The sequence below is a fragment of the Muscardinus avellanarius genome (assembly GCF_963383645.1).
Source record: "Muscardinus avellanarius genome assembly, chromosome: 12".
Taxonomy (NCBI): domain Eukaryota; kingdom Metazoa; phylum Chordata; class Mammalia; order Rodentia; family Gliridae; genus Muscardinus; species Muscardinus avellanarius.
This window is the reverse complement of record NC_137798.1, coordinates 29,977,322-29,992,119: the sequence shown is the minus strand read 5'-3', so window position 1 is coordinate 29,992,119 and position 14,798 is coordinate 29,977,322. Positions and strand designations below refer to the sequence as shown.

General features: G+C 49.4%; 1 protein-coding gene across 5 annotated transcripts; it reads right to left on the bottom strand.

Moving 5' to 3' along the window:
* Positions 1-1,021: 1,021 nt before the first annotated feature.
* Positions 1,022-14,331, bottom strand: LOC308271317 (dehydrogenase/reductase SDR family member 4; the record flags this gene model as incomplete). Of its 5 annotated transcripts, XM_080707599.1 has the most annotated exons (8): positions 1,022-1,136; positions 3,313-3,368; positions 3,821-3,955; positions 4,438-4,489; positions 4,619-4,689; positions 7,469-7,570; positions 12,964-13,141; positions 14,201-14,331. In XM_080707599.1, the coding sequence occupies 8 exons, from the start codon at positions 14,329-14,331 to the stop codon at positions 1,022-1,024; spliced, it is 840 nt and encodes a 279-aa protein (XP_080563725.1). The 5 variants fall into 5 exon arrangements, with proteins under 5 accessions (XP_080563725.1, XP_080563726.1, XP_080563727.1 ...); XM_080707600.1 differs by lacking the exon at positions 7,469-7,570; XM_080707601.1 differs by lacking the exons at positions 3,821-3,955; positions 7,469-7,570.
* Positions 14,332-14,798: the final 467 nt, after the last annotated feature.

Sequence of the window (14,798 nt, the reverse complement as noted above, 5' to 3'; positions counted from 1 at the left end):
TCCCCCGCCCCGCCCGGAGAGGAGCCCGAGCGAGCATGCGCGCTGCGCCGCCAGCCGCGTGAGACCCCGCGCGCGCTCGCCGACCCCTCCCGCGGGCTACCTCGTGAGAGCCTCGCTGCGCGGCGCTGCTGTCCGGGGTATCTCCGGGGGCGGGGGGCAGCCTTCCGGCTTCCCGAGACACCCACTCACCCGGCGGCGAGGGTAGAGCCCCCAATTTCTTTGTTCAGGGCCTGGGTACCCCTCCCCGGGTCACCCTTGCAGGGCCCCTCCCTTTCCCCCTCAGCTCAGGACCCGTCCAGCTCGTCCTTGCTGACCCTGGAGGGAACTCCAAACCAAGGGCGATGCTGGGAGAGGACCTGGCCAGATTTGGGGGAGTTCGCGCTTATTTCCTGCTAGCCCGCCCAGCCTCGGGGATCCCCGTGGCGTCCTTGGCACCATCCCTCGGGTGTGAGGCTGAGAGTAGCACCTGGGAGTTCCCGAGCCACCTCCTCCCAGCTGGCAGCTCTGCAGACACCTCCACCCTTCGGCGTCGCGCTCTGGTCCTGGAGCCAGGGAAGACAGCTGGGGGGACGCGGAGACCCAGCCTGCCCGGTCCTCTGCTCTCTGCTCAGCTACCATACCTAAGCGCCTCACGCAGAAACCAACACGCGGATTCAGAGCAAGAAGATCTGCATTTTATTTGCACCTCATTTGCAAGTTGTTAATTTCCAACCATACACCTTCCACTCCTTGTGCCTTCTTTCCCATGGCCCCTCAAATTCCCCAGAGGCCCAGGATTTTTTTTTTTTTTTTTTTAATTTTGCCAGGGTAGACGCAGCCTTCTCAGCCAAGGCCACAGCAATAGTGGGGATCCTCATCGGATCACACCTTGGCCGCAGGGAAGGCTGGACTTTATCGCAGGGCAGAACTGGTTTTGCGGGGTAAGCAGTAGGATGGGCATAGTTCAAAAGGCCAGCAAATGAGTGCTGGATGCCCCCAGTGTTGGAGCCAACTTCTGCTCTGGTGGGCTGCCTACAGGTCCTCAGAGGCGGGATGGAGCTCCTCCCCCTACCACCACTGTCTCCCCAGTGATGTAGCTGGCGTCTTCAGAGCACAAGAAAGACACGATTCCTGCACAGTCCTCTGGCTGGCCCAGCCTGGGGAACAGGAGAAATAAGGAAGGGAGTAAAAATCAGACAGGCCAGGCCCCCTTACCTGGCCTACAGGGAATTAGCTTTTCTTACCCAAGAATTTTCAGATGACTTCTCGGGAGCAGTGCACAAGCTTTCTGCTTATTAAGTAGGGTTATCACGAGGATAAGCTATTATAATTTAGTATAAGCATAAATCCTATACTCTGCAAAAACCAGTACACATTATATTCAAATAATATAGGGATAATGCTCTGTTTTTTACAGCACTCAAGACACCAAAATCCAAATTTGTACCGATAAAATGGCAGGCAGTTATTTCATATTTCAGAAGAATTTGTCTCACTATTCAAGTGTCAGGGAGTCTGTGTGACAATAAATGATGCATTTAAAATAATTCCATTTGTACAGGTTGAATGCACAAAAGACCTCAGGAAACCATTTTTGTCCTTTTAAGGTTTGGGGTTGTTTTGTAAGAACATGCTAATTATCATTGTATTAGTACACATTATTGACTGTTCCATATTTTAGATAGTGAAGATTTCAAGTGACTGCCACAGAATGCTCCAGAGGTGGGTAGAGCGAGTAACTTGCATCTAGAAGGCCTGGATTAGTAGTTCTCCAATCTAGCAGCAAATTTTGCAATCATTTGGGAGTCTTGAACCAAACCAAACCAACCCCCTCCCCATATACCAAAAAAAGAAAAGAAAAGAAGGAAAGGATGTGGTTACAGGTTGTACCATGGATCAGTTAGAGAAGAATCTCTGGAGTTGGGCCTGAGCACCTGCAGTTTAAAAAGCTCCCCAGGTGATCCTTATGTGCGTCCAGGATGGAGATGCCTAGAGCCATGTCATTCACTGGGGTTCTAGGATGACAACACTTATTTATTATTATTATTATTTTGGTGGTACTGGGGTTCCTGGAAGCCCTTCTACCTCCGGGCTACACTCCCAGATCTATTTTTTAAAATATATTTTTATTTGGAAACAGGGTCTCTTAAGCCAGCGCGGCTGGCTTGGAACCTGCACGATCCTCCTGTCTCCGCCTCCCAAGCGCGGGGATTACAAGCGTGCGCCACCACGCCCGGCTAATGACAACACTTATTAATGAGTTGTGAACTAGGCCTCAAGAGCTCATGTCTGACATCAAAATGGCACTGGGAGGACTTGAGGGAGTCTGGGATGTTTGGACCAGGAAAGAGGTGGTAGGTACTGCTGGCATCTGCCCTTGAGGGAACAAGGCAAGAGTGCCAGAATCCAGAAGGTAGGGAGAGGCAGGGTACTTAAGAGGAAAGGGAACCCAGCAAAGGTATCTGAATAGTTCACCCAGAGCACTGGGGAAGAGAGTATCTTTCCTTGGCAAAGGATTTGGGGGCTGTGTAAAGCTCTTTGTTTCTGTTTACTTGGATTTTAAGGCCATCAAGCTGAGCTTGGAAACATAACTATGCTAGAGGAACTAAAGCGTGGTTTTGGTTTTGGTCCCTGGTCTCCATGGATGCTCAGAGATGGAGGTAGTCAGCAAAGAGCAGAGAGGGGGCAGGTCTGTCCCAGAGCTCTGCTTCACTGAAACCCTGACGCTAATTTTTTTTGTAATACGGGGGATAGAACCCAGGGGCATTCTATCTCTGAGCTACACCCCAGCCCTATTTTTTAATTCTTTTTCGTTTTTTTTTTTTATGGTGGTGGTACTGGGGAAGAAACCCTTCTACCTCCGGGCTACACTCCCAGACCTAGTTTATATTTTTTATTTGGAAACAGGGTCTCTTAAACCAGCAAGGCTGGCTGCGAACCTGCGGGATCCTCCTGTCTCCGCCTCCCAAGCACTGGGATTACAAGCGTGCGCCACCATGCCCAGCTATTCTTTATTTTTTGAAACAGGGTCTCACTTAGTTGCAAAGGGCCTCAATAAGTAGGAGCTGAGGCTGTCTTCGAACTGCGACCCTCCTGTCTCAGCCTCCCAAATGCTGGGATTACAAGTGTGTGCCATACTATGCCTGGCTGATGCCTCTGCTTTTTGCAATGGAAGCAGCTTCTTTGGGCATACCACTGCAGTGATTGTGTTTATGAACTTGTGAAGGCCTGGAGACAGTATTACCTGTGGGGCTGAGGCAGTAAGCTGTGGGCTGTGTGAGGGACAGACTCTTCCGTCTTCATCCCTCCCACTCCTCCCCTGTGATGGCTTACCGTCTAATATTCATGCGCTCTTTTATGCTGTCCTCTCTTGCCTTATCTTCCCACAACTGCGAAAAGAAGGGAAATCTCTTAGTGCAAGAAGAGGAAACTGAGGAACTATTAGGGGAAGAAACTGTTTGTCCCCATACCTATTGAGAGGCAAGATGGACAGACGGCCCTTTTCACTTCCTCTTGCTTCTTGGTTCCCAGCTCCCTCACACTGCCCTCGTCTGTTTCATTCTAAGAGTCAGTGAGACATTTTGCTGGTCTCCCCAGTTCTCATCCACTTCAGGAGAGATGGAACACTGTGGATGCAATCTGACTCCCTCGTCTCTGCCCTACATCTTGGGATAGGACTGTGTGAGACAGGGCAGCTGGTATGAAGAGGGGTTTTGGGAAAGCCTGGGGACGGAGAATGGAAGTGGGTGGGAACTCAGGACTCAGGTGCTGGGCTCTCCCATCCAAAGAGGTGGATGCCCTTCAAGGGGCCCCAGGGTGATGCAGAGCTCCCCTTCCTCACCACTTTGCTGAAATTAGTCTTGATGAGTCCGGGTGCCAGACAGTTCACTCTAATGTTTTTGGAGGCCAGCTCTAACGCCAGGTTCTTGGAAAGGCCCAACAAGGCGGTTTTACTAACATTGTAAGGGCCCAGATACTGAGGAAAGAAGAGAATGGGTTAGTCTGTTGATTATTGCTGGACATCAAAGGCAGGGGTCAGCCAGGCATGGTGGGGCACGCTTATAATCCCCGCGCTTGGGAGGCAGAGACAGGAGGATCGTGCTGGTTCGAAGCCAGCCGTGCTGGCTTAAGAGACCCTGTTTCCAAAAATAAAAAAGTATAAAATAGGTCTGGGAGTGTAGCCCGGAGGTAGAAGGGCTTCCAGGAACCCCAGTACCACCAAAGAAAAAAGAAAAAGGCAGGGGTCAATAGGACACCTCCTATATAGGATGGTCACAGTTAGGGATCTGTCCTGTGTCCTCACAGGTTAGGATTGGAGGAGGCAAAACACCTATTTTATGGGAAGGGACCTGATGGTGCCATTCCAGGAGGGGACACAGACTTCTCTGGGCAACTGAAGGGGTGGAAAGATGTGGGAAGGAGGGTGGAATGGAAGTTAAGTGGCAAAGGGGTTCTTACAGGAAATGGAGAGAAGGCTGCTATGGAACCCACAATCACCACTGAGCCGCCCCTGGGGGGGAAAAAAGAAAGCTGACCCTCTTTCCAGTAGAGACCATGACCCTCACCCACGTGGGTCCCACTCACCCCGCTCTCTTGCAACACCAGCCCTGCTCAGCCCGCGCCCTCTCAATCTCCATACCCCCGTTTCTCCATCTCTGGCACCACTGCCTTGGTCATCATGGCTGTGGCCTTCACGTTAATGTCCAGGATCTGCAGTCGAGAGAAGGGGAAAGGCATTGGGAATGGCATTGGAAGGCACAGAGGTGAGTTACACATGCCCCCGGGATCTGCCGGTTACAGCTGGTCTGTTGGTTAGAGGCTTCAGGGATAATTTGCTGGGACCTGACAAGGGGGAGCCTGGGGCTCAGGCACAGACATTTCTCATCAGCTCGTTCAGCTAGACAGTGACACACTCGGCTCAGGTGAAGGATGGAGCCTGGTTCACCTCTCCTAACCAGCCAAGAGGAATTTGGCCCAGAATGAGCCAACTGTCAGGGATGTTTTGAATTTGAGCAGGGTTTCCCATGTTTCTTCAAAGCAGGGAAGAGCCTGGAATTGGCGTACCTCCTGGACCCGCCCCAGAGTGGCCACTGCTTCTCAGGGAGGCCGTGGCCTGGCTGGGGCACCTGGGATGGTTCTAGCAGTCTTCTAGTTTCTGAGCTTAAGGGAGTGGGGTGCTCTTGGCCCTCCAAGACGGACTGCCTAACTGGACGTTTATCAGAAAGTAGAATCATGAGGAGGCACTTTTTTTGAGAAATGAGGCCATAGCCTACAATCAAAATCTCCATGTTTCAAATTCAAAACAAATGTATAAGCCGGGTGTGGTGGTGGCATACTTCTAATCCAGTACTTGGGAGGCTGAGACAGGAGGATCACAGGTTCACAGCCCAGCCTCAGCTACTTAGTGAGGCCCTCTGCAACTTAGTGAGACTCTGTTTAAAAATGAAGGATAAAAAATAGGGCTGTGGATGTAGCTCGGAGGCAGAATGTCCCTGAGTTCCATCTCTGGTACCACAAACAAACAACAAATGACTTTTACATTATCCTAAACACTGCAGGGTTATTCCCGCCCCATGCTCCTATGCCAACTTCTTATTCTGAAAAATTTCAACCTTACAAGTTGATATAGAAGTGCAGTGGTACTTAGCTATCTCTCACCTAGATTCACCTATTTTCACATTTTGCCCCACTTTCCCTCTCTATGTAGCTGTACAGTTTTTTTTTTTTAACTGAACCATTGAAGGTAAGTTGCAGGCATGACAATGCTCTATCCCTAAATAATTTAGCATATATCTCCAAAGAGTAAGAACATTCTCTCACACAACCACAGTTCATTATCAAACCCAAGAAATGTAACAATGATAATAATATTATCTACTATATTGTCCATAAAAATCTTTCCCCAATTTTCCTTCAAATTTGCTTCTTAAAAAACTTCAAAGTACAATCAAGGATCAATCATTGCATTTAGGTTTGATGTACTATGATATTAAAAAAATTAAACTAAAAAGAAAAAATTACTTGATTAAAAGCTGATTTTTGTGTGGTTTCTATTTAGACTGCACGAAAGCTATTTCTTTAAAGGATATCAGTCAGGAACTGGGTCACTGAAGGATGTTTTGGCACTTTGGTCTTTATGTGTGTGCAACACTGATAAAGAAATTATAATATTTTAATATCCTTGTACTTTATTTAATTTTTATGGTACTAGGGATTGATCCCAGGGGCATTCTCCCTCTGAGCCAACCCCTAGCCCTATTTTATTTTGAAACAGGTTCTTATTAAGTTGTGGAGGGCGTCACTAAGTTTCTAAGGCTGGCCTTGACCATGTACTCCTCCTGTGTCAGTCTCCCAAGTACTGGGATTACAGTGTATGCCACCACATCCGGCTTTTCTTACACTTTAGTGCTAAGAAATTGTTGACATTCGAGTAAAAAGCAAAACCATAGGAGATCATAAGAAATTTAGCATTTCCAAATCATGTGGGAATATTAACCTTAGTAAATGAAGACAAATATTTTAATTAAAGGTTTATAATTAAAAGATAGAGGTATGAGAAATATGTTATGAGTACAATATAATCATGCACATTCACATTAAAACCAATAATCTCGCACTTAAATTTAGACATCTGGATCTCAAATTTTCTTAATATTGCAGCTAAGAAGTGTTTTCCAAAGGCTGTATGTTATAAAGTAGCAACTTGGCTGGGTGTGGTGGCCCACACATGCTTGTAATCCCAGTATTAGGCAGACTGAGACAGGAGGATCCCAGGTTAGAGGCCAGCCTCAGCAAGTAGTGAAACTTTCATCAACCTAGCAAGACTCTGTTGCCAAATAAGAAATAAAATCGGGCTGGGAGTGTAGCTTGAAGGTAGAATGCCCCTGGGTTCAATCCTAGTCTCACACACACACACACACACACACACACACACACACACACACACCCCACACAAGCAGCAACTTTGGTCACTTCACCAGAATTGGTGTTTCAACTTAACCAGAAGCTATTAATATTTCCCAATGAACAAAAAAGCATTCTTTTTTTTTGGCAGCTGAAAGGAGACGGGTGGGTGTGTACACTTAAGTGTATTAGTTGTTGGCCCATTAGCTGCCACGTCTGTCCTGGAAATAAACCAGGAAGAGGAGCATGAGTAAGCATGCTGGGGAGAGAGCGGGGAAGGGAAGCAGGTGGCTAGCACAGGGCAACTAGGGGAAGACAGGCTAGAGAGAGGGATGTGGAGAGAGCTTAGAGCAGAGTGCTTGCCCACAAGGACAAAGCCCTGGGTTCAGTGCCCAGCACTGCAAAAAACAAACAAGCAAAACACCCAAATCAGAAAGGAAAGAGGCAAGCAGAACAGAGGAAGCCACCCACCTGCCCTGTCCCAGGAGCACGCCAGGCGCGTGGCATGTCACATTCCCATAGATTCTAAGAGCAGGCTGTGTGTGGATGTTTTCCAGCCCCCCCCCCCACTTTGACCTGCTCTCACCTTGTCCCACACTTCCTCAGTGACATCCATTAGGTTTCCAAAGAAGGGGTTCACAGCAGCATTGGAGACCAGAATATCAACACCCCCGTGAAGCTTCACAGCCTGCAGGGTGGAGGAAGGTCTGGGTCAGGGCTGCAGGTAAGCAAGGGAGGTGAGTTTATCAGTGTGAATAAGAAATTTCTTCTTAGGAACAGTTGTCAAAATAACACCTTTGAGCCAGGCGTGGTGGCGCACGCTTGTAATCCCAGCATTTGGGAGGCTGAGACAGGAGGATCATGGTTCGCAGACAGCCTCAGCTACTTAGTGAGGCCCTCCGCAACTCAGTGAGACCCTGTTTCAAAATAAAGAATAAAAAATTGGGCAGGGAATGTAGCTCGGGGGTCGAATGCCTCTGGGTTCCATCCCCAGACCCACAACAACAAAAAATAACACCTCTTTTTCTTGAAACATTTCTCTCCAAAGTTATCCTAAGCTCTGATGCTAACCGTGTAAGGCTGTCTCATTTCTTTCGCAGTCTTTCCAGTCTACGTCTTCTAAGGGTATCTGATCCCTTTCTTCTCTTTTATTCTTTTTTTTTTTTTTGCAGGTCTGGGGATGGCGCCCAGAGGCATTTGACCTCCGAGCTACACCCCCTGCCCAATTTTTTATTCTTTATTTTGAAACAGGGTCTCACTGAGTTGTGGAGGGCCTCACTAAGTAGCTGAGGCTGTCTGTAAACCGCGATCCTTAGGTCTCAGCCTCCCAAATGCTGGGATTACAAGCGTGTGCCACCATGCCCGGCTTTTTATTCTCTTTTTGGGGAGCTCTTTTATTCTCATGTCCTCAACTCTAGCCTTAGAATCTATTTCTCGGCTCCCTCCCTCTTCACAGAGTCCCAGCCCCATTTCCCCAAGTGCTCACTGTCCAGTGTCCCTGAAGGAATCACCGTAACCTAAGTCAACCTGTCCACACTTACCTGAGTGGAGAAACTGGCTTAAGCAGACCTATGGAAAGTGCCCACTGACGGGGTCTTGCTCGTCTAACCCAGTCTCCTCACTGAAGGGGATAAAACTTATGTCCAAGGTCATATTGAGGTATGATAGAAGAAATAAAAAAGTAGGCAGAAAAGAAACAAAAAAGGGGGGGGGGTTAGACCTTTGCATACCTTTTTGCCCCAAATTTCTGGGAAGTCTGTCAATTTAGAGTTACCACAAATTGACCCACTTATGAGAATAACTTTGTGCATGGTTAATTAACCTATGCAATAAGTAAATTAAACAAAGAAATATATAATATTAAAAATTATAATCTAGAGTACTTACCAACATTATCTACTACTCAGATAGTGGAGATCATGTCAACCTAAGTATCCTGAGAATTGTCACAACCACGGGCTGTCTTGTGACCCCAGACTCATGTCGTTTTCATATACCTTCACACGCCCACTCCTCACCAAATTTCCTTTAAAAGAAGAGCCTGAGAAGCCCCAAAGCCTCTGACATTCTTAAGTGTCCCCCACCCCCGTCTCCACTGTATCTGTATTATTATTATTATTATTATTATTATTTGTGGTACTGGGGATGGAACCCAGGGGCTCTGTACCTCCGAGCGACACCACCAGCCCTATTTTTTATTTTTATTTTTGAAACAGGGTCTCATTGAGTTGTGAATGGCCTCGCTAAGTAGCTGAGGCTGTCCGTGAACCCCGATCCTCCAGTCTCAGCCTCCTGAATGCTGGGATTACAAGCGTGCGCCATCATGCCCGGCTGTATTCTTTGCTTTCCTAAATAAATCTTTGTGTCTCTAACAGACACATCCTTAAATTCATTTCTGCAACATTTGTTAAGAACCCCACTCATCCCGAGTTGAGGTTCCCTCTCCAGGAACTCTTCAGACCTCGTTTAGTGGCAATATAACTCTGCAGTGATGCACTGGGACCTGCTAAGGACAGGAGGCCCGCCCCTTCTGTGTTAGAAGAGGCGAGGGCACACAGCTAGGTAATGGTGGCAGAACTGAGGTCAGTCTTCCACTTTGAAGCACAGAGCTAGCTCAGAGGGGCCCTCGGAAAGTGAGCTGGGGTCCTGATGAAATGAAGCTGGTTGCCTAAGAGAGCCATCATGGTGAAGACACAGCTTGGATTTAAAGCGGTTTCTCACTCAGCTTGGGTCTCATTTTCTCTCATCCTTCTTTTGGCCGGGAGGCATGGAGGATTCAAGACAGAACTGAGGTTTACACTGGGAAAGCCAAGAAGGGAGGCATCTCACCTCCTGAATAAGTTGTAAGTAGGTGGTGAAGGCGTGTGCTAGAGTAATGAATGGCCAAGGGGAATCTGCCAACAAGGGGTTTCAATACTAAACCACCCTGAAGCCAGACTTTGCATTGGCCCAGAACTAGCAATTTTGTTGCCTTGGGCAAGTAGCACTAAATGGGCCCTCAATCAACTTTGTGCCTCAGATTTGGCACATGAGGGGTGTTATTAACAACCTACACCATCTGCTGGTTTCTCCTTTTAACGAATTACTCTTGCTAACTAGGTGCTAAGCTCAGTTGTTTCTTCACTTGCTAAAGGAATGACTGCGTTGTCAACATGCAAAAAATTTAAAGTCACATAATCTTTTAAAACCAGTACCAACACTTGTGCTCTCTAAATTTCAGCACTGTGTCTCAAGGTCCCAGTCTCCTGCCTCGGCTCTGCATGAGCCTCACCGATGGACTTGTGACAGGAAAGTGATGTGCTGTGTTCTGCGTGTATGTCTGGGGTCTGGAGTGGGGAGAGGATGGTGGATTGCGCTCAAATCACCTGGACAGCTTTTCTATTTCCCCCGTGCATCCCGTCTCCCTCCCCTCGCAGGCCTGTCAACACAGAGAGGGGGAGAAGGCCAGGTCTGGATTGAAGTGAGACAGAACCATAAAGGATGAACGAGAAAGTTACCCACGGCCACCTTGGTGTCTTCTAAGTCTTGCTCTACATGTGATCACTAAAGTGCTTAGGAGTTGTCTGTGTTCTAACAGGTATTTTTCTCTCTAAAAGAGTATAATCAAGTGCAGAAGCTGTTAATCTGGGTTCTGCTCACCACCACTCCATGGAGAAGCTTCTGGGTGTAATTAGAAGGCCACTCCCCAGGCCCATCGCTTTTCTCATCGCAGGCAACAGCTGGCAATGGGCAGAACATGTCTCAAATTGTTGGCAATTATCCTCTCGTCCTCCATTCCAAAGCTCCCTGGAAGTGAGTTTTGACTCATCCCTCCTATTTCTCATTTCTTGACAAGTGGTTGGAAAGATGTCTTTTGGTTCCCACCGAGCATCTCTCGGGAGATCACTCTGGGGCACTGCTTTAGACCTGAATGGACAGCAGCTTCCTCACTAATGTCCTTGGCTCAGGATCGTCCGTTTCTCCCTCCTAGAACTGCCAGATAAGCCTTCCTTAATAACCATTTTCATCTTGCTCAGGGCCTTACATGGCTTCTTATTTCCTACGCAGACATCCAGACTCCTTTCGGAGGCTATGAAGGCCCTCCTCCGGCCTTCCCATGTGGCTCACTTCCCGAGGTCCTCCTGTGCCCACGCTCTGTGCTGGGGACGGGCAGGGTTCCCTCTCCTCGCAGTCCCTCCTTGGCTGTCTGCTCACTTCGCAGGGTCACCTGGAGCCCATCCCTGCTCTATCTGTCCACTCCCGCTCACTCCTAAGGGTCTGGTTCAAGTCCCATTTCTGCGCCAGGGCTGCAGGACCTGCTAAGTGGGCCCAATTGGTGCCTGAGGATGTTTTCACAGTAGGATCTTTACATTAAATTGCTCAAGGACCCGCTTTTCGACTATTGACACTGCAAAACCAAAAATAAAATTGCTACATACGTTTCAAATGGCTGGTCACTAATTTGGCCTAGGCTCCTAAATGGCTCCCTCTACCCTCAGGATCAAGGCTTTTACCTTGGGCTCTGCCCAGCAGCCTGTCAGGCAAAGTGACCTTCTTAGACTCACAAACAGCCCCTTGCAATGCACATTTGAGTATTTGCCAAATGGCTCCTTAAAAAATGGAAATACCTTATTCTGTCCACAATGCTACCATCTACTTTTATTTAAGGTCCTCTCCTAAGATTACCCAAATTATTTCTGCCAAGCTGCTAATTCAATACTCTACTCTCCCTTGGGGGTAGGTTCTACCATCATTCACTCTGGGAAATAAAGCACGTGCCCTGGATATTGGAGGGAGAGGAGTCTGGATTGTTCGTATATTCTGTATGGCTGGTGTCAAGTGCCAACTTCGACACTGGCTTGGATACTTTGAGACTAAAGTCCATAAGGGTACCGAAGGCCCGGCCTTATGTTAACGAGGAAGTGCCTGGTTGTCTGTAGGCAGCCAAAGAGTGAAGGCAGCGCGGCGGGTCTGGGCTGAATCACAGCTCTTTCCCTACTGGCTGTGGGGTCCTGGGAAGTGGCTCCTGCTATTTAACCAGTCTCTGTAAACAGGAGGAATAGTTCCTGCCTTGCTTGGGCTGTTGTCAGGTTTATAGAAAAACTGTGTAAGTCTCTGAATGCAGTAGATGGTACAAAGTGGGTGATGAGACATGGCAGGCGGCCTCTCATAAGTTCTCAGGGACTCTATAAGCTGAAGATTGGGGGACTGTTTATTATCTCAGAGTGGAAACATGTATTTTGTGAATGTGTCTGCATCTACCTTTCTTATCTGCCCAATTACACTGGAAATTACTAGAGAACCAGGCCAGCTGTGTGGGGGCTTTTTTTTTGGCGGGGGGTAGGGGACGTTGCTCAAAGGAAGATACAGGGTTGAAACTTGAAATGAGAGAGAGAGAGAGAGAGAGAGAGAGAGAGAGAGAGAGAGAGAGAGAGATGGAGAGAGGCATCAGAGAGATATTGAATCCAGGGGCCATTCTTCTTCTGAGCTATACCCCAACCCTATTTATTTATTTATTTATTTATTTATTTATTTATTTATTGTGGTACTGGGGTTCCTGGAAACCCTTCTACTTCCGGGCTACACTCCCAGACCTATTTTATACTTTTATTTGGAAATAGGGTCTCTTAAGCCAGTGCGGCTGGCTTCGAACCTGCGCGATCCTCCTGTGTCTGCTTCCCAAGCGTGGGGATTACAAGCGTGCACCACCACGCCCGGCTTTATTTTTGATTTTGAAACAGGGTCTCAATAAGATGCTAAGGGCCTTGCTAAGTTGCTGAGCCTGGCCTTGAATCTGCAATCCTCCTGTCTCGGCCTCCCAAGTACTGGTATTACAGGCGTGTGCCACCATGCCCCGCTTAGTGGTTTTTGATTCTCTGGGATGGGACTGTTCTCAGACTTTGGGATATGGATATTATAGAAAGGCACACACCTTTCTATGTGTGCACGTGGACTGGTGTATGTATGCAGAAGGCACTGCTCTGGTCTGGTTAGTAGTGCGTGTTGTAGTTCACCAACGCTGTCTAGGAAAGCAGAGATGGAGGCTCAGGCTGGCTCCCTTCTGCCGCCTCTTGGCTCTGGGCCCTTCTCCTTGCTGCTCACCGTGGCCACCAGCCGCTCCCGGTCCTCGGCCTTCCCCACGTGGCACACGGTGCCCGTCACGCTCAGTCCCTCCCCCTGCAGTGCGGCCACAGCCCGGTCCACGTTCTGCTGCTTGCGGCTGCTGACGACCACGTGCGCCCCATCCTGGGCCAGGCGCCGGGCGATGGCGAGGCCGATCCTGCGGGCAGAGACGGACAGACTGTGAAGGCCCCTGCAGTGTTAGAGGCTGAGCGCTTGGGCTCTGGAGTCAGACTGCCTGGGTTTGGATTCTAGTTCTTTCTCAATATGACCTCCATGTGTCTCTATTAAATATAATATAAGCTTAGTGGCACATTCATTACCATGCAGATGGACATAGTTTATCTGTTAAGACCTTGTCAGCTGTGGTTCCCAGGAACAGTCTCAGTTTCTGCCCCACCCCTGGAGACAGGCCCCATGCCCAGTGGAAAAATGAGCTGTGTGCAGCAGCGGCCTCAACCGTAGTTTAAGGATCTTACTGGAAAGTGCCTTTGTCTCCAAATATCTCCCTCACTAGGCAACATCATATCCAAAATTCTCTCCTTAGTTATGTTTTGGGGTGGACGAGAAAGGATGGTTAAAAATTCAACTATTCCCCTGGAGCAAGGGTTACACGCTTTACAATGGCCAGCCATCAGCATTTGTATTTTTGCTTTCTGAGGAATTACATCGAGTAAAGTCCTGTTGGAATGAGGGCTAGGATGGATGAGGATGGCGTGTGATGAGGATGGATGAGGATGGCTTACCGGGCAGGGTAAGCCACAACACACTGACCTAAACAAAAATCTGGACCCATGAGTCCTGTGTCCTGTCTAGGCAAAGGGTGAGGATGCTTTGGAAGACCTGTCAAGTGCCCAAATGAGGTGTCTGGAACAACTCTGTAGAGGGGGATAGTGGGAGAGGAGTTTTGAAATCTGGACTCTTGGGTTTCTGGTTTCCGGTCTTCCCAGGCTCTAGGTGGAGCTGTTGGTTGGGGCAGCTGGCTCACTCGGGGCTGTGTACGCGGGCTGCACCCGGCCGCGTAGTGACACGGGCTGGGCGGCGGTGGAGAGGTCGGGGTCAGGGATCCGGAGGGGCCTCCGTCCAACCACGTGGTTTCTTTTTCACTGGGGCAGGACCCCGGCTGCGTGTGGGGCCTAAAGACGGGGTCTGGGAGGCAAAGGAGGAGGCCAGTACCACTGTCAGGCAGTAGGGGCTCAGTCCCAGCCTGGGCACTCACCCTTCGGTGGAGGCTGTCACGAGGGCCACCTTATTCGCGAGCGGGTTCTGGCGGGTCGCCCCGGAGCTGGCCATCCTCACCGCCTTCCACGTCCGAGCACAGCCTCCGAGCAGCAGTCCTGCCTTCCGCATGGCTCAGGCCAGCGGGGCTGGTACCGCCTGGCGCTGGGAGGTGACTGCTCAGTAGGGCAAAGGGCAGGACGGGGCGGGCCGCGTGTCCGCTCCTGTCCCGGCGGCTCAGCTAGGGACCCCGGCACCCCGGAGCGGGCTGTGGCGGCGGGCGCCCCCTGCCGGCGCACGGCCGCAGCGCTCCGCGGTCCTCCTCTTCACCAGGCCCAAGCTAGGTGTTTCCCTTAGGGCCGGCTCTCTCTTCTTTTGGTAGTGGTGGGGAAGGCTTTGTGTTGATTTCTTTGCAAAAAAAAAAGTCTGGGTCTACGTAGTTGAGAGCCCACAGGAGTGCAAATGTTTTGAGATTGCCTGTGGAGGTGACGCCTGTGGTTCCCCAGGGAGCCCACCAGTAAAGGGGGTAGGGCCCAGGAGAGAGAAAGGAAGTAGCTGGCAAGGCTTGGCACTGCCCCTCCTTCTGGCTCAAAGTCTCC